Source organism: Rhipicephalus sanguineus, chromosome 5 (assembly GCF_013339695.2).
Source record: "Rhipicephalus sanguineus isolate Rsan-2018 chromosome 5, BIME_Rsan_1.4, whole genome shotgun sequence".
Taxonomy (NCBI): domain Eukaryota; kingdom Metazoa; phylum Arthropoda; class Arachnida; order Ixodida; family Ixodidae; genus Rhipicephalus; species Rhipicephalus sanguineus.
This window is the reverse complement of record NC_051180.1, coordinates 172,450,704-172,469,929: the sequence shown is the minus strand read 5'-3', so window position 1 is coordinate 172,469,929 and position 19,226 is coordinate 172,450,704. Positions and strand designations below refer to the sequence as shown.

The 19,226-nt window shown below is 49.1% G+C and overlaps 1 protein-coding gene across 1 annotated transcript; it reads right to left on the bottom strand.

Moving 5' to 3' along the window:
- Positions 1 to 11,045: 11,045 nt before the first annotated feature.
- On the bottom strand, positions 11,046 to 14,519 carry LOC119395099 (transposable element P transposase). The gene is given in 4 exon segments (XM_037662392.2): positions 11,046 to 11,232; positions 11,234 to 12,707; positions 12,790 to 12,891; positions 12,970 to 14,519. Coding segments are annotated over 4 exon segments (3,183 nt in total). The 5' UTR covers positions 14,390 to 14,519.
- Between the last annotated feature and the right edge of the window lie 4,707 nt (positions 14,520 to 19,226).

Genomic DNA, 19,226 nt, shown 5'->3' with positions numbered 1-19,226 from the left:
TTCACAGGAGAGAAAAAACGCCGCCAAGCTGGGCTATGGTGCGCGGGAGTACAGAGGCTGACGTCACAGCCTACAAAGTGCATTTTTGGGGGGTCACGGCTATTTAATTAGCGCAGCCCAGAGAGAATTATGCAGGCGCCCAGGGAGCCGTCTGTGAAAAGGTGACTTTTTCACAGGAACGGAGCAACACCTCCTTTCTGGACTGTACCACGGGAGTGCAAATGTCTCGGCAGTGCATTCTTGGGGGTTCACGTATATTAAGGGGAGTATGCAGTGCCCATGGAGTCTTCTGTGAAAAGGTCTTTAAGTAGCGTTAATCCAGTTTGCTGCAGCTGGAGTACAATAATGGGCCTGCATGCACACCAGCTGTAGCGGCGTTCAGAAAACACATGCGCCACGCGGGAGCCGGCGCGTTCATCACACTTCTACATTCTAGCCACTGTAAAGTGGATAAGAGAGGAAGAAAACATCGCCCGCCGTTCACGCCAGGCAGTCGAAGCAGTCGCAAACGTCTTTTTGGAGCCACTGGCCACTTCTGTGTGCGTGCACAGGATTGCGGCAGCAAAATGAAAAGACACTCTGCAACAACGAAGCAAAGGAGTCTTGCGTCTTACTTCAAGAAAGTTCGAACCGATGAAGCGGACGGAGTATCCCTTAAGTGGTTGTTGCTCCGTATCGGCTGGCCACCTAAACTTAGCCATTCGTCTAGTTGTGACGCGAAGTTAACGTCCGTAACGTAGGCATCGGTACTTGAATCTCGAGTAAGCTCAACCTGCCCGAGATCGGCTTCAAGCACTAGCCTCCCGGAAACACCAGCGCTGCAACACCGCCGAAATCGCAGTTGTGCCAGAACTCTCTCTGACTTCTCGCATCCGATCGTCGTGGACTCAACGCTGCCGGTCATCACAGGTATCCCTTCACCTGTTTATACTTTCGGACTTTCTCATCTGTAGTTTTATTGTTGGTTAGTTTTGTGTAGTTTGTAATACTTCTCTCTTGTAAGCTGATTTATTGATTTTATATGTATTTTGTTAGTTGGTATTAAGTGTTGTACTAGATTCCTCTGCAATATTCCTAGATTCCTCTGCAGTAGAGATGGGCAAAGCGGCTCACTTGAGTGAGCGGCTCCGAACGGCTCAGCTCACTTAAGTGAACCGGCTCATTTGAACGGCTCACCGGTTCACCTAAATCGACGGAGGAAGGGAAAACAGTAGGAGGGAGAGGAGGCAAGAAGGAGGCTGCCTTCCCCCTACCCCTCCTGGAAATTCGCGGCGTGCGCTGGTCGCTGCTGGATGTCTCCGCTCCCTCGCCTATGCAACCCTCTGCAAAATGTTCTGGAGACGCAATTGAGTGTCACGTGCTTCCTCGTGACTCGGGAAGCCTAGAGTTATATAGAATTTCCGACGGAATCCCAATGATAATGCTTGCTGGGCATATGAACCACGCTCGTACAAGCAATGCTAGCGTTCTCGTCTTCACACAGTAAATTTGTCAGAAGGGTTATTGTTCGGGCTTGCTTCTCCAATGTATCAAAAATAGTCATGGTGCAACACAGTAGGCGCCAGCTTTCAGGCACACGTTACTCGCCTGTATCGCGACAGATTACTAATCTCAGTGGCTAAAATAATCCGCAGAAAAAGAAGAAGGGTTTCCCGGGCATACATTGTAGCGCATGCTGCTGTACCCCTGGGTTTGCTATGACCAATTTGATTTTCTCCCACCCGGAACCGCACCTGCGCCATTGTGGAAGCAGCCCTCATGGCATGTGGAGAATGTGCATGCATTAGAAGTCATCGTTAACCTAGTCTAGAGTCACTGTATATGCGCTCTTTAGGTCGCAGAGTAGCGCATTTGCTTTCCAAGTTGGAAGACGCTAGCATGGATGGTGGGCGATTAGGGGGCCTTTCTCTAAGTACCGTTTCGCATTCGTTGCGTCTCTTCCTTCCTTTTTTCTCTAGTCCTGCAAAATCCCTTGTCCTCTTCGCGCTGCGGCATCTTAACGAAAAATTTTGACAGCTGTTCAGCCGCAAGTTCGAAAACACACCTGGCAGGAATGTCTAAAAATAAGATCAGTTGTAAGTCGGCGCTGTTGTGGTCCCTTGTTAATTCGTCCCTGTTGCAGCAGTAAACACCCCTTTTGTTACTCCGAAACTCCTTCACTTTTCGAGTAATTGCATTACTGCTAAAGAGTAAAAGAGATTCCTGAGGTGTAAGAAAATACTACGGGGAACCGTTGTATTGTCCCAGATTTTCTTTATTAAAGGAAAAAGAGAAACACCTCTTTCCAGTACTTGCGTGCTTCGATCACTGTCTTGTGTCGGTACTTGTCTTAAATCAACCCCTTAATTTTGTCGTGTGTCACTGTGAGTGGACGCCGTCCTCGAAGGCGTCCTTTTACCCATTGAAAGCAACAAAGACGTCGAAAAATATCTGTGTGGCCCATTTAAACAGATCAAAACTCAACGTAGTGCGATTATGCCATGATAATTTGTCATCATGCGCCAGGACGAAATAAAATGAATTCCTGTTTCGGGCCAGCATATTATTCGTTTTATTGACGTGCTAATAATGCACGCTCAGAAATGCACTGGAGCGGATTTTATGGGTGACATTTTCGTGACTACCATAAAATCCCGAGCAAGCGCCCCCCTCCCTTCTTCGTGAGATTACAAATATGCGACCTCTTCTACCCTGCCACCATTTTCCCTGTTTCATTGATTGTTTTTATTCGCCCGACAAGGGCGAATGAAAACAGTGAATGCATGCGTATTTAATAAAGCAATGCATTAGCAGCACCGGTGTGCATTCTTCATTTTTATCGGCTCTTCCGCCGCCACCTTGAACTTTAATCCATGACTATCCATGACCGAGCAAGGGCCCCCCACTCCCCTCCGAATCTTGCCGGATTATCCTTCACCGTAGGGGGGTACTTGCTCGGGATTTTACGGTACACTAAAACCAGGACGTAAACTACGTTCATCTGTTGGTCTTCGACGAGTTGCACCAGCTCACGATGAACTGCCACGTGCACCGCACACAGCTGAAGCCAGGGCTTTACACACAGCGAGTAAGTAGCGCGAGTCTGCCCGCAGCGGCCAACACTCGTCGGCCAGTAAGTGAAAGTGAAACCAATTACGAAACTTCCGTGCACGCCTCTGGATAACAACATGGAGCGGCCGGTTGGCACCCGCGGAGGAAGCCGAAGGCGAGGATGCTGCGACTACGTTGATTGTCCCTTCTCCAATGTTGTTGGCTGCGACCATGAGGAAGTTATTTCCTTCCTCCATGGCTGCGACTGTTGTAAGCAAGGACGAAAGGGCAGTTGCTTTCTGTCATCCCCAATAGATGGCGTGAAAGCCAGCGTAGCGTTAAAGTACCTTACGCAGCGTACCTCTCTCAAGGAACGCGAACTCGAACGAAGCGGCTCGACCGGTTCAATGAACAACACCTAGTGGCGTTGGTTCAGCACGGCTCACTGAGCGAGAGAGAACCGGCTACCGACAATGACGCGCAACCGCACAGCCGCCCCGCACGTGGCGGGGCGCCTGCCGCCCGCAAGCGGAGGAGGAAAAACCGGAACGACGCCAATCGGCGCTCACGGGGTACCGGTTTTTCCTCCTCCGTTTGCGGGCGGCAGGTGTCCCGCCACGTGCGGAGCGGGTAAGGCCTCCAACGCTCAAGTTTGCGCAGCGCCGTCCGCCGCCCCAGCGGAGAGAGGGGAAAACTCCGGTAGCTGGGACGGGTCGCTCTTGCTTGGTTTTCCCATCGCGCGCGCGGAGAACGTGCTCCCCGGGGCTTTTATCTCGCATTTTTCACGCTATGGGTGCCGTTCCTTCGTCGTACTCGAAAGCAGGCATGCAGTCCTGCTTCATTGTGAACTGTCACAAAAGTTTAAAAATGATGAACAGCCGAAAACTGCCCGTCAAGTTCTACCGTTTCCAATGCAAGCAGTGCGAGGAGCAGAGGCGTCAAGAGTGGATTATGGCAGTTCGCCGCGATGCTTTCGCGGTCTTGTCACCTTGAAGCAATTTTTGTCGTACACAGTATTACGAACTATTAACGGGGAGAAAAGCGATGATCGTGCACATTTGAAAGGGAAGTGCGTTTGTGAACCGAAGCTACAGCAAATAGACAGCCGCTGTACGTTTCGAGATTGCGCGCTGGCTTTCCGAGTCAACCATTTGTAATGTTACAGCAGCGGAGCATGTGGGCTTAATACACCACAGTTTAAATAACGTACCGTGAGTACTAAGTGTTTAATTCAGCTGATTGCGGTACATTTCCCGTCGCGGCTCCCTGTAAACAGAATTAAGCTATATGTTTGCACTGAGCGTTTATATTGGCCTTGCATGCGACACGCCGTGATTGCTTAGAAGGCTGAAGTGTTGCGCTGCTAAAATCGTGGTCATGGGTTCGATTCACGCATACAGCAGCTGCATTTCGATGGGAGCGAAATGCACTAACACCGGCGTACTTAGATTTACGTACACGTTAAAGAAACCCAGGTGGCCGAAATTAATCCGAATTAATCCACCAGCGTGCCCCGTATTAATGTCATGCGTTCGGCACGTAATAAAAAGCCTTGCATGCCGCTTTGGAAACGAGCTGAAAAAAGAACCAAGGTGGCAATTAAATTTTCGATGGCTTCGCGAATTCAGATGCGCTTATTATTGGGCACAAATCTCGGCATAATCATAAACATGCGCGATCCCAGTGGGTATTGTATAGTGTCAGGGGCGTAGCCAGAAATTTTTTCGGGGGGGGGGGGGTCCAACCATACTTTATGTATGTTTGTGCGTGCGTTTGTATGTGTGCGTGTACATATACGCAAGCAAAATTGAAAATTTTCGGGGAGGGTTTGAACCACCCCCCTTGGCTACGCCTCTGTAAAGTATGATGCTGACCAAGCGAGCTGTCGAAACAACCAAAGCGACATTCGAATAAGCGAACACGGTGCGTGATCAGGCGTCGATATTATTCGAAATGAAACACGCCTCTGCAAGAAACATGCATCGTCGAAGTGGGCATGAAATATTTATTTTTTGTTTGCGTATATCATTATGCTGTCAAAGGGAGCTCTAAAAAAATCCAAGGCGACATTAAACTTGCGATCCGACGTTGTTATCATTCGATGCAAACCTCGGCAAAAGTGAAACTCCCACGAAACTGAACACTGCACATTGCGATGCAGCCAGTGACTCAACAGGGCAGATGTAAATTTATGCTCTTCACACTGAGCTCATAATAAATTTAAAGCCGCACGACAAACTTGGCATCCAAGCAATTGAAAAGTTATCAATAGAAAACGCACGCGAAAGCGTGCTGGATGGTTGCTGACAGCTCCGAGTAAACACGACTGCCGCAACGAATGTGCGTTTTACCGGTAACATAATTACAGAACTCGCGCAGTCACCTCCCTACTCATGTCAAAGAAATTTGTGCCCGTTCAGCATCTGCACGCACGTAGCGCTCGCACAAACAGCGTCGCCCTTGACGACCTGCTCGGTCCCGAAAAGGTGGTCGATCAACCGTCCTCCTCTGGTAAGATTCCCACCGTTAAAACGTTTTTTTCCATCTCTGGGATCTTTCTAAACCTTCAGAGCAAGCGACACGTGAAGCTGCACGTGCACGGCGAGCAGAGAACAGCGCGTGCAGGGTGCCTGAACGTGCGGAGACAGCGCAGTCAAAAGGCTGGTGTGGGGACAGGAGCGACCGGTTTTCGCAAGAAAGGCGGCGAAACGCGTGCGACGCAGCGCACTCTCTCAAGGAACGCGAACTCGAACGAAGCGGCTCGACCGGTTCAATGAACAACACCTAGTGGCGTTGGTTCAGCACGGCTCACTGAGCGAGAGAGAACCGGCTACCGACAATGCACTACTGTACCGCCACCTTAACCCGGCTCATGCGCTCACTGGCTCACCGCTCATCCCCGGCTCTCTGAGCATCTGAGCAGTTCGGTACAGCACGGCTCACTGAACGAGCGAGAACCGGCTTTCCCCCCTTTCCCAAAGAACCGCCGCTCACTTTTATTGAGCCGCGGATCACTCGCTCTTTAAAAAGAGCCGCTCAAAAGAGCTGGCTCGCTCCTGAGCGATCCATCTCTAGTCGCTCGGAAGATTTCACGCGAGACGGACGTATCGCCCGCGATGCCTCGTTGGCCCGTGCCTCTCGCCGTCGACGCTCCGCGATGGTGGCCTCGTCCGCCATGCCGTACGTTCGCCTCTCGTCGACGGCGCCTTGAGGCGGCGAAGGCGCCTTCGCCGCCGACGATGGAAAACGAGGACCTTTACAGGACGGAAGAGATGGTGGTGAAGTTCTTCCTCAAGATACTGTTATGCAAGGGTGAGCCGTGGAGCGTGCACGACCTGACCTGCTACTTCGGCGAAAAAGCATTTACTACTGAGATGCGCGAGATCGTCGGCGGCAACAAGTCCGGGCTGCTCAAGTTCCTCCTACGCTTTCCATCGCGGTTCGCCATAGACGGTGACCTGGTGCGGATAGCGAGCATCAAAGGCGAGTCACCGCACCGGGACTACGTCCAAGAGGCAATTGATTATTACCGGGCCAAGCTGGAGCGGTACGGCAAAGGCGAGATGCCCATCCTGTGGCTGTTCGGGCACCGTGCACACGCGACGACGCAGATCAGGTTCATCTCCGGAAAGGACGCAAGGTGGGTTCGTTCATTTCATTCAGCGGTGTCTTCCCGGACGAGATTTCCCTTCTCACCCTTTGCTCCGCTGCATTCCACGGCGTCGTCACATTTGGAACGTCTGTTTTTCTTTACTATTTTTGTGTCCGCCTCGCGGGCAACCGTGATGGAGTGAGACGTACCCCTTTGCTATCGTCCGTCAAATAGGGGAGGCCACTAAATTCCTTTACTCGACCAAGGCTAAAATCTCCGCTTTCTACTCTCGTTCACCCCCTCTTCGCTACGCATCTCAACAACTTTTACTCAAAAGGATTCGTGCTGGGGCCGGGCAGAAAAAGAGGCGACGAGCCTTCTTTGCTTGTAAACAAATTATTTAATAGTAATTATGAATGACATACGCACATACTCTCCTCACACGGCACACGCTACACAAAAGCATAACAATAGAATATAACACCCGCGTCAAAAATTGCAAAATACAGGATAGGTATTAATGACAATAAAACCACACGATTAGTACGAGAGGGCGAAGATAATAATTAGTCAAACTGCGCAATATCTCAAAACGCCGCCTCCCTTCCCGCAAAGTTCGTTTAAATAAAGATGAAGCTCGTCTCACGAAAGGTACCTTGAGCGTGTTTGTAATATCCAGAGCGCTCAACGCATGGCAACTGCAGCGGCGCGCTATATATATTGGGCTGCGCGCACACAGGGACGCCGCCGCGGACCGCGACGGCGCACTCTCCTTTTCGGGGTGCTTCTCGCGGGAATTTTAAACTGTGAACGCGGCCGCCGGGGCCCATGGAATTTACGTCGCCGCCTGTGCTTGTGAACTGCTACTGCTCTCGCGTTGACCGAAGACGCCGTCGTCGCCGTAGGGTTCGACTTTGCTGCGTGCATTTTGTTTTGTTATAACGGTGAACACGTTCGCCCATGAACATTTGCGTTGTCGCCACTGTCTTTTGTGCCTTTGCGCTGCCGCAAGACGCGATCGGCCGTTGTGTTCTACCGTGCGTTTCTTTTATTGCGCTAGCAATTATAGGGAACCAAAGCTCAAGTTTGCGGCGCGACGACAGCGCCGCACCAGCCGCGCTGCGGCTCTGTCGGAAAGCTCTGAGGGACTATACACGCGCTATCCGCACACCCGCTCCGCACGTGGCGGGACACCTGCCGCCCGCAAACGGAGGAGGAAAAACCGGTACCCCGTGTGCGACGATTGGCCTCGTTCCGGTTTTTCCTCCTCCGTTTGCGGGCGGCAGGTGTCCCGTCAGGCGCTGAGCGGGTGTGCGGATAGCGCGTCTATAGTCCCTGAACCGTAGCGCGGCCGACTCAGCCCCTTTCACGGTAGCGGTAGCGCACGTGCGCACGCGTTCTTCTCTCGGTGCGGATAACTGGGGGGCCGTCAGCTGGGTACGTTGAACCGAGAGGCTTGCTGTGCGAAGCTGCGCATTTCCGCGATGGCAGAAGCGACCCCGCGGAAGCGCAAGCGTGGTCCGAAGTATTGCGGTTTAGCGGCCAGCCACCACAGTGCAGACCACACCAAGGCACACGATTCACGTGTTAAACTGTATCGTTTCCCGGGCGTGTCGTACGAGAAATGAAGGCGGCAAGCGTGGATAGCTGACAGCGCTGTCTCGCCTTCTATTTTGGCTGTCTGAGTTCATCGCTTTCGTTCGTTCCGACTACCTGAATCGGTAAGTAACGCGGCGCACGCACGCAGCGACTACATTAATGATTACTCGCTGTCTTCTCGCATTGTTAAAGTCCAGTTACGGTTGTAGGTGAAGTAACTTTGTGTTTTGATTCCCCGTGTTCGTGAGACCTACCCGTCGTTGTTCAACGTTCACATTCGCTTTATACCGTTAGCATTGCGCGGTTGGTTGAATTCAACTGAACTCGGCACATCGTCAGAAGTTCGGCGCCTGCATTTCACGCGTCGGGAAGGCTGCTTTATCACGCCGGAGCGGACGTCTGCGCATTTGCAGCAAGCTTCGACATCGTTCTGCAGGTTTGCTTTGTTTTTGTCACTTGATTAGCATGATATATATTTAAGCCGCTAAATATAACTGGCACTTAATACATGCTTTGCAATTGCAACCTTGAAGTAACCACCTTCTGACTGTGCGATTTTCTAGCCGCGTTCACGCAGCAGGTTTTATACGCCTGTCAAGTCGATATCATAAAAAGAGACTGCAAGCATGACGCGAGAGCCGAAAAAACGAGGCGAGCAGTTCATCTTGCTTCACAGTGGTTAAAGCTCAGCTATAGCTGCCTCGCCTCTTAATCGGCGGGTGATTCTCCAGCGGCACAGAGGACTTGACTCTAACCTTCTCAGGAAGCAGTGCCATGGCCGTATAATCTTTTTTTCGCACGCCGCAAACGTTTGTTCACGAAAGTACACGGCTGCTACTGTAAGCATGCCATATCAAAACAACAATCATATGATTCGTAGTCCACGCCGCAGAACATCAATAGCGTGTACGGCTTCATTTCGGAGTGCATGTGGACCATTATTCATCCTTAACCTGACAGAATGAGACTTACCTCGAGGTATACGTCCTACACGGTGTAATCGCGACTTGTGAAATGCATTTCGCTTTGAGTTGGGCGTCGTTGTTGTCGATCTTCTGCTCTTCACCGTTAACATGATTGACGAGCCTTTCTCATTTTATCAAGTTCGCTTTTCGGAAGTGCCAGTCAAGCTTGAAAATCCTTTTGAAGCCGCACTGCAAGCGGTACATTGTGAGGCGGCGCAAGTGCACCGCGAGAGCTCTGCACGTGCAAAGCGAGCGGCAACGCGGTGGAGAGAAGCGAAAACGCGCGCTGCTAACACCCCAGTTTCTCTTTTTCTGCCAGAGATGGCGCTGCCTGTCAAGAGCAGCAGCGCCGCTAAGCGTTGCTTGGGAAGCCTATATGGACAGTCTCGGCTGAATTTTGCCGTCGCCCGTCATGCACCATATATGTATAAGTATGTATATATATATATAAAAGCCCCAAAGAAAAATAATTCAGAAGAATGCTTCCGAAGCGCGGAATCGAACCAGGGACCTCTTGCTCCGCAGTGAGTGGCGCTATCCACTACGCCACGAAACACAGATCCTCCACGTACCTAACGGCGAGCGTTTTATACACACCATTTACCGCTGGACGGACTCGGAGACGCTAGGCGCTTATAAGCGTTTCTTCATTACCAGCGAGATGGCGTTAGGAGCGCGACGGGTGGATTTAAAAGTCGTCGGCGAGCGCGATCGCTTCTTGTTATGTTTGCGCAGGGAGAACCTTGCCCTTCCGCTGTCTGCTCGCGCGGTTTTCTCGTGCTGAGGGGAAGAGGGATGTTTCACGCTTTCACCGTGATGTCCGCGCTCATGTTACGGAGCGTACGAAAGTCACTCGAGCTCAAGGGACGCCGCTAAACGAACAAACAAGACGAGCGCGAACTATCAAGTGTCACAGCTCGACACTTGAAGCATTCTAGTTTACTTCGCTGCTTTGGCCGCCTTTGCAACAGGAGCGCTGTTCAAACTGAGAGTATCCATTGGCGAGCCTCACTTCGTATAGCATTAGTTTCTTGCTATCGCATTTATTGCTTCGCCCTTGCGGCGAAGCTGTGACTTCTTTTTTTAACAGTGAACACGCTCGCCCTTAAAGGAGTCCTGACACAAAAATTTTTGCCCCGCGTTTTTTTGCTGCAATGTGTTGCTGGGGACCTGTTAGTCATAACACGGCAGATCGTTTGCTGCAGCGCGCGACAGATAATTAATTACAAGCTCCTCATTACCGACACAGCATCAGTTTCGGTTTGACAGAGCTCCAAAAACGACAAGCCGCCGAGTGCAACTATCACCACCTAGCGAGTGAAACGCTCGGTCACGTGAGCACACAGAACAGTGACGAATTTCCGCGCGGTCTGTCGTCGTCTGGCTCATCGTCGTCTGGTTATGGTCCCTAGAATATTGGCTAGTCTGCCGTCCGCCGAGGAGAGGGAGCACGCTTACCGAATGACGCGGGTGGTGGCGCTTCGAGCAGTCCTCATGCTGGAGAGCGGCGCTCCGCCGACCAACTGCGTGTCGCCGAAGCGCGGGCGCGCGTTCAGTGTAGTTCAGCTTGACCATTTCTTGCAATATTTTTTTTTTGCTGCAGCGTAATTGTGCCCATCGCAAATACTAACTGGTTCAATTAACACGCTCTCACACGTTTTCGTTCGCAAAGGCTTGCATGCATGGTACTGTGTGTAGGTTGTTTCTCAGGTGGCACGGCACCAACTGACACTGAAAGAACTAGTTTACTTTTTTTTTCAAAAATTTTATTGGCATGAGCATCAAAAAGAAAACTAAAACATGCAGACAAAAGTGGTTATGAAAGCAAATAAATATGAAGAATTGCACAGGTAGGAAAATTATTTACACCTTCTCATTTTCAAATGCTTCAGCTGCTCTTTTTTTGCTGTTCTCTCATTGTTCAAGGCCTTCACAAAAAAGCGCAGCCGTAGAAGAATGTAAAATTTCACTATTTGGCAAGTAATTTGCTGTGCATGCTCTGTGCAGGTTAGTGCAGGCAACTGTACCCGCGTAACGAAATCGGCAGTCAAGAATGCTTTGCTCATGTAGCTTATTTATGCTGAAAAAAGTCGTGAAGCTGTTCTCAAGGACAGTTATAATATCCTTAAGAGGGCCCGAAGGGTACATTAAACCTCCATTGTCAAAATTTGACGTGAATTCAGAAGCATCATCATTTTCCACAGCATCGCGCTTTTCCGCAGTGAGCAGCAATGTGCACTCATTACAGGAAGTCTTCCTCAGGATCTTTCTAACTGTGTACCCTGCCACATAATAAATAAGCATTTCATGGCTTTTTGCCGTCACAGAAGACGCATGGTCTGACAAACTGATATTGCGCAAAGCGCAACCTTGCAGTGCATTTTCAGCATCGCCAAACATTCCTCCATCAATCAGATTATCTAGTACAGCAATCTTGCTTTCCGTTTGTACCTCAGGAAGTGAAGCCAGAGCACTGATCACTTCTGGGGCACAATTTCCTGATTTAGGTGGTTTTGCGATGTTATAAAACGCCAGTGAACTAACTATCACTAAATATTGTGCTGCAGTTGGATGGTCATTGGTTCCCGCAGACTGCCTCACAATCCCAAACAGATTCTCAATTCTGTCCTGACTCAAATTTGCTGTGAGTACGTACTTGAAACCGATGTTCTTAAGGTACGAAACTAAGTTCAATGTGCTTTCAATGGTCACTCTGAGACCCTCCGCAGTAGTTGCACTCATGAAGCCACCAACTGTGGTCTTTGCGTGCTCTTCCCATTTTGTCAGGTATTCCAGAAACTCCTTCAGGAACACGTAGTTTGGTGATAGCATGGACAAACCTGCTTTTGGCATTCGAGCAGTCATTATTCTTATCAGTTTGTTCATTTTTTTTACAAAAATCTCAGTTGGCTCCACAAAATTATAAGTTCTTTCCAAATGAGAGCGATACAGAAAGAGACCCTTGATTACCTCATCACCAAATATCTGAAAGGCAGGGGCAACCCTCATTTTTTCAAAAGAGTTGGGACGAATGTGACTGCTGGTTATCTTTGGCATCACTTTAAGTGAAACACTCTTGCTGTCCATTTTCCAGGCTTCCTCAATGGGGCCTACATGCACACGTCCTTCAGGGGTGTTGAACCCTTTTGACACAAATGCGTTTCTGACATTCTTGACAAGATGGGGGAAGTCTGACATGAAGTGCAAATGACGAGTTGCGTCAACTGGATGTGGAGCCTTGCATCGCGTGCTTGCAGCTGCACCTGTGAGTAAATGCACACAAAATAGAAGAAAATGTTGTATATTACCAGAACAAATTTGTAATTTAGTTCAGATGTTACCTCTTATGCCAAAGAGCTTCCACATTGATCTGTTCCAGCTGGCTCCATCGCAGGTAACGTAGTCAACAAGTAGGCCAGCTTTTTCGCAGAGGATGGTGGCTTCCACGATGATTTTCGCCAATGTATCGGCTTTGACGTTGCTTCGCGATGCAAAGACTCCGAGCACTTGAGTCCACTTCCCTACGTAAAGACCCCAGAAATTACTTCGTTTCTCTAAAGCAATATTTGACACACCAAAAAAGAAAGAACAGTCATATTTTACCCTGAAAAGGCTGAAACAACACCACCATGCCGTGATCAGACAACTGCTCCTTCTGAGATTCAGATGTGAATTGTGCCAAGTCAACAAAGCCCTCCAGCTCACCTGAAAGGGATCAATTAAATTAAGCCAATGAAGCACGCCACTGTAACATTAATGTATAAGTGCCTGAAAGAAACTTACCATTTGATTTCACATCCAGATGATCAGACAGCTTCATTTCATCAAACACAATGCCTCCACGACAAGAGAAACTATCCATGTGTTTTGTCTTCTCAGCGAGGGCGCTGAAGATGTTCGGGTTGAACCCAAATCCAGTCCTGAAGTTCATTATGCGTTTTTGCAGGCATGTCCGCCCGGGCAGAGTGAGTATGTTGTGTCGTCTTATGTGTTCATAGAGCCTTGGACTTCTCATTCGCATTAAGATGCATTCTATCAACCATTCATCAGTATACTGCATTCCTTTTGTGGACTTTCGCTTTGCAGCTTCAAAGCAAGTTCGAACAGCAAGCTGTTGTTTACAGGGAAGGCCCCTGATTCTCTTCTCGAACTCTGTCGTTGACAGTTGTTGTATGTCTGTTTTCATTTGCTCCACTTCTTTTTGCAGCTTTGCCGTCTTTTTCTTCATCAGCCACACAGCACGAGTCTTAGAAGCAAGCATTTTTCTAGCGGAAGTCGAACTTGCTTTCTTTTTCCTGCGGGACATCGTGTTTTGAGTCAATTTTCGCAGATATTTACAAGCTATGCACATTGAGTCAGAAAGAACAGCACAGTTTGCAGCAAAATAATGTCCATTAAAAGTAGCAAATGATTTGCTCTGCGGCTTCAGTCCACTCCCCGGGCACAAATTGTAATTTGCGACATTTTTCAGTAGTTCTTGAACTTCTATGACTGACTGCACCTTTTGTTCCTGGAACTTTTTCCCGCGGATATAAACAAATGCTCTTGCTGGACCATCTTCAGCGCCACTAAAGTCCAGCACCACACGCCGACCCACATGAATAGTGTCCAACGATCCATCGTCGCTGTTGTGGCACTCAGCAAACGTCATGCTGTCTCTTGCATCACGAAAGTGAACTTTGGTCCAAGGAGGTGCAACTTGAAGCTCAGCACATTCTAAAAACATGGAGCTACTGGCTTGTCGTTCTCCTAGCTCCACATGATCACACGCAACCGCATCAGCATCACGATGCTGCCTTTTTGCTGGTGGTGGTCGAGGCCGAGGAGCCTGCTCGCATAAGTTGCGCTCTTTTCTCTTCTGAGGCAAAGGCTTGGACAGGTACTTCGGAGCGTCCGGAAAAATAGTCGGCACAGCCTCCTTGACAAGGAGAGGTACGTCCCTCGGAATCTCTTCCACCTTGCCTTGGATGACTATTTTGAAGGTGCGCTCGATGAACGAAGGTTCAAAATGCCTCTCGCAAACAACACACGCGTCGTCCAGCGTCTTGTCACCACGCTTTATGTTTCGCGCCCATTGCTGCAATCTCTCTGGCTCTTTCGGTGCACGAAAAAGGGAGAACTTCGTCTTGCACGAGCGGTATCCGCTGTTACAGCCCGGTACGAAACACGTGCTATCGCGCTTCTCACGCTTTCGCGTGGACATTTCGTTAGCTCGAAAAGACTAAGCACACAACACAATATAAAGCATGTTCCTCACATCGTATGGTAAAGAAAACGCTGGCGATGAGGTCCACGTAGTCCAGCAAACACGCCGTCGCAGTCGTGGTCGTAGTAACACAGGTAACACAACGGACGATCCACAGCACCACAACACAACAACAGCGTACAAGCAGGCGAGAGCAATGAGCGGGTGACATTCCGAAAGCGCGCAGCGCCCCCTGCGGAGTCATTTAGGAAGCGTCAACCTCTCCCCATACGGCGCGCCATGCGGACGGTAGACTAGCCAGTATTCTAGGGACCATAGTCTGGTGGCGACGATTTTCTTGCGGCGGGGATGGAAGGAATTTTCGACGTGGCGAATCACTTCAGGTTTGACACGCTGGCGAGGAGCGATTCGTCGGGAAGCGCGTCAAAACAGAAATGGCGGCTACGACGTCATCATAACTTGTACCGGCTGCAACGGTTACGTAGGGGAAGTAGGGGGGTCACTTCGGGTCACCTCCGAGGGTGTCAATGCACCAGGTGCGGCCTAAAATGCTGGATCGCGCTCGCGAACTTCAGAATTCATATATCTTCCAAGCTTTATTCGCTGTCGATATTTTGCAGATGGTACACACACGTACACGGGAATCGATCCAGCAGGCTATCTCGGCCGCGAAATTTTGTGTCAGTACCCCTTTAATACCTGTGCTGCCTGCTGTGTCTTTTGAGCCCTCGCGTTGTCGCAAGATATAATCGTTGTTCTGTTGGACTGATTGCTTTTATTATTTTTTTAACGCTGAGCACGCTTTCACGTGAATATATGTGTTGTCGCCAGTGTTTTTTGTGATCTCGCGTTGTCGCAAGACGTGATCGCCGTGGGTTCGAGTGTGCGTTGTGTTTTTTTATTATTTTTCTTTCGCGGCTGTTCTTGCCAACGCATTTCGCATCCCTGCAACGCCGGTATTGTATGGACCACAGAAAACTGCGCAGGTGAGACGTCGGCGCGCCACGCGATCGAATGCGTTAACGACAATGACAGTTCATCGCCTGACGTTGACGTGCTTCGGGCGAACATCACTGATGAACGAGATGCCTGCAGCTGTGTATATATTACGGCTTGAAGACAAACACATTGTGGTTTGTACACTTCGTGAAGTCAACAGCAAGGTGTGAAAGGTAATAGAGAAATGATGTTTCATAGCTTCAAAAATAACTTGCAGCATCTTCTGTGGTGATTTAACTTCATGCTTTGGGGATAATGTCCAAGGATGAGCCGTCTGAATTAGGTCGTATTATGCGTGTACTTGAGCCGTCTCAGTTAGGTCGTATTAGCTGTGCTCGTTCTGCTGCCCTAATTAAATTTTGTGTGTATTTATTTTAGTAAATTCGCAATGTCAATCAGGCTCCCAACCTCTGGCCGATGCAACCTTGGGTCCTGGCTGGTTATGGTTTATAATTTATCTAGTATTCGCCGCGAGATCGGGCTACAGGTGGCAGCACCGTCCCGCGCTAGTGTGGATAGGCGGTTGTCGGCGCGTATACAAACGCACACAACAGCGCTTAGTTGTGAGCGATTTGACACGACTTCCGGCAAACAAAATGCCTTGACTGCAGCTTTCTGGTAATTGCGCGCTCTTCATTTCGGTATTAATGCACGAAGCATGCTGAACGTTACTATTACTGAGAGAAACGCATTCTGCCAGAACGGGTTACTCGCCTTCGGCAACAGTCGGCGTTTTCGCAATGGATGACCTTTTCTTGTTGTCTTATTTGTACATGTTTAGCTTGTGTTTCACTTACTACGCACTGCTGTAGTTCGACTGAACTAAGTATTTACTTCTTGTTCATCTGGATAACCCCCAACCAAAAGAAAGCCCGTATTCCCTCACGATGAGTTCAAATAGCGCTATGTGCACTGCGTGCTCGAATATTTATCCGAATTTCCTATTCAGTTCTCCATGAAATGTAGGACAGTTTATAGGTTTCCCGAGGAAAGCTACGTGGCTGACAGCGCTTTAGCGTTACTGAGACGTTTAAGGTGGCGGTCCCACTCCAGCGGCAAGCACTCGACATTTTAGTCGTTGTTTACTGGCTCACTGTGCTTTCTCTGCTCAATGGATGAATGTGAGTTGTATTGCATTAGAAAGCTTACGTTCTCCGCTTTCTAATGATAGCTAGTATTGTCGCCTAGTCTGGAGCATTAGTTCATGCAAATGAAAACAGTGTGAGCAAAAAACAGCGTTTTTGCTGTACAAGCCTCCGTTGTACTGCCAGTGCAGCAAAACTATTCAACATAACGAAATGAAATTCGCTGAGCCTTTTAACGAAGCGTTATGCAAGGTTTCTATGAAGAGATATTGCCAGTAAATCAATTAGAAATTGATGCACGCTCCAATAAAAATGGGTAAAATATTGAAAGTTTATGAGTAAATAACTATTTTTCTGTTCTGTGCAGAACAACAATATTGAATGGGTTTCCAAGCTACAATGTATTTTATGTCTACGCGAAGTTGTTTTGTGTTCTGATGAACAGTTCTTGAATTATTACTACTTCAATTCAGCAATTTATGCCTCTACTTGGTCAGGCATTACCGACGAAGGGACAAAACTATCCAAGCTGAAACTCCGAAATCTTCAATATTCAAGCAGCAAGCCTTTCTCTAGGTTTCTATGAAGAGAAAATTGTCGTAAGTTAATTACAAAATTCGTAGGACAGCAGTGAATTCAATTCATTTTTCTGCTTGCCAGGTTCGCGCAAATTTACTTTTTTTTTCTTTTGTAGGCTAATTCACAACAAGTATTGCACATTAGAAGGACCATGTAGTGTCTTGTAATCACCAGTGCTCACTAACTTTACGAAGCGGTGCTTGAAACAAAAGATTTTCAAGAAATAATAAATCTCGCAAACATTTTTTGTTGGTGGCGCCATCTGTGAAAAAAGCATCAAGTTGTTTCGCGTCAGTTCGGACGTTCGTCAAAAGTGGCGCCTCTGAACATCACTAAGCCGCCAAAACACGGATGGCTTATTTCTCCAGACTTCAGAGGCTAAATCTAGTCGCCACGTCTTCAACGCACAATGTAACCCCATGAGGCTGCTGAAAAAGAAAGAAAGAAAGAGAGGGAAAGAGAAAGAAAGAAGGGAAGAAAGCGTGTTGCACTGTACATCATGAATGCATAGCCAGCAGGTTAGGCTATTGTGCCGAGGACTCCAGGAATTGCTTGGTTGCTCGCCTTTGTACTCGGGTGACTGTAGAAGCGCTTTTGAAGTACACAAAGAACCTGACCGTGCCTCCTCATATTTTTGAGGGTCGTAGGACATTACCTGGAAGCCTGCTTTCCCCTCGCGGGGAGGTGACGATTGTTTGGCAGTGTGGGTGTGTGCGTTTGACTATCTCACGTGACGCCAGTTGAACGATAGGATAACAATGGACTTTTTTTCTAGAGACTAGCCTGCGCATGCGAAGTGGTGGTGACTTGACGCGCGGCATGTTTTTGGGGGGTCACAGGGCCAAACAGCTTCTATAAACGTTGCACGGGGCGGCGACAGGTGTGAACTGAGAGGCAGGTGCGAACTGAGGGGCATCCTGGCGTCGTTTGCAAATTATCCCGAAAAATACCAGACCCACGAGATTTTTTTACCGGTGCGTAGCGGATAACTTCGGAGGCCACGGACCCCCAGTTTCGATTTCGGTGGTCTCCACTGGAGGCGCTGTTCTGACCTGAAAAAGGCCCATTGACACTTTGCAAATAGTGAGCGACCCCTGGCCAACACCCTCTAGACTAGCTGAGGCCTCAATTGACGTCATCACACTACGATGGGAGTGGACGACCCGTTCTCAGAAATGCCCATTGCTATGCGCTCGTTGTGTACTCAACAGCGCGCTGCGAATCCATTCGTTCATGCTGTCTCCCGTTTTCCGAAAGTGCCTTCAAAGCAACTCCGTCGTAGAGGGTGTTGCATCTGGCGCCCACTTTGCAAACATCTGTAAAACTTTTCCTTCCCTGACTGTTTTTCTTGCTCTAAGCGTGTTCGCCCCTTCACATTCATACGAAGGTGCAGTATCAGCACGAAGGCTTCTCAAAACGTACTTCAGGAATGTCACGCCTCATTGTAAGTTTTCTCATCCACTCAGAGAAAGGGGAAAACGAAAGAAAGGAAAGACAGGGATTAGTGGTAAATGGGAAAAAATATATTCGCCTGCTAGTCTGTGGTTGAGGCTTTCGTGTGGAAAACAAGCTTGCTGGCATATGCGCAGTAACTATTTTGCAAGCCGTCAGTTAGCGAGCCATATTTCCCCGACTGCAGCGAAAAGTGCCGATGGCTGCGTGAACTCTAGCGTTCCCAACCGCGCGCAGCAAAACGAACGGGACGCGTCCCGACGCCTACTGAAGTTTGGAAACACAGGAATAAAGCTTGGACTGCGTGAAATAGACAACACGCGCGCAATTTATGCTATATGAACTAACAACCACTAGCGAAACTAAATTTAGCAGATAATCCTTTTGCTCACGTAGATCATGTGACGTCTTATTTTCTAGGCACCCTTCACAGGCCAGAGTGTGCGACGTAGCTCATTTACCGTCTCAGTATCGCCGGCATGGGCCGCCATAGACACCTAGTATAAATGAGGCTTTCGCAGAAAACATAGACGCGCTCAAGCGTGCCCCTCCGATGGACCTTTTCAACGAGAGCTCACTGGGTGCAGCCATAATACCCTGAGTTAGGCATATGTGTGAGCCGCCTATCCCCCCGCCCCCCAAATAACAAATGCGGTGCCGGGACCGATTTTGCAGCTTCCACTCGCTAAGCCAGGGGTCTCATCAGCTAGCGTGCTGCA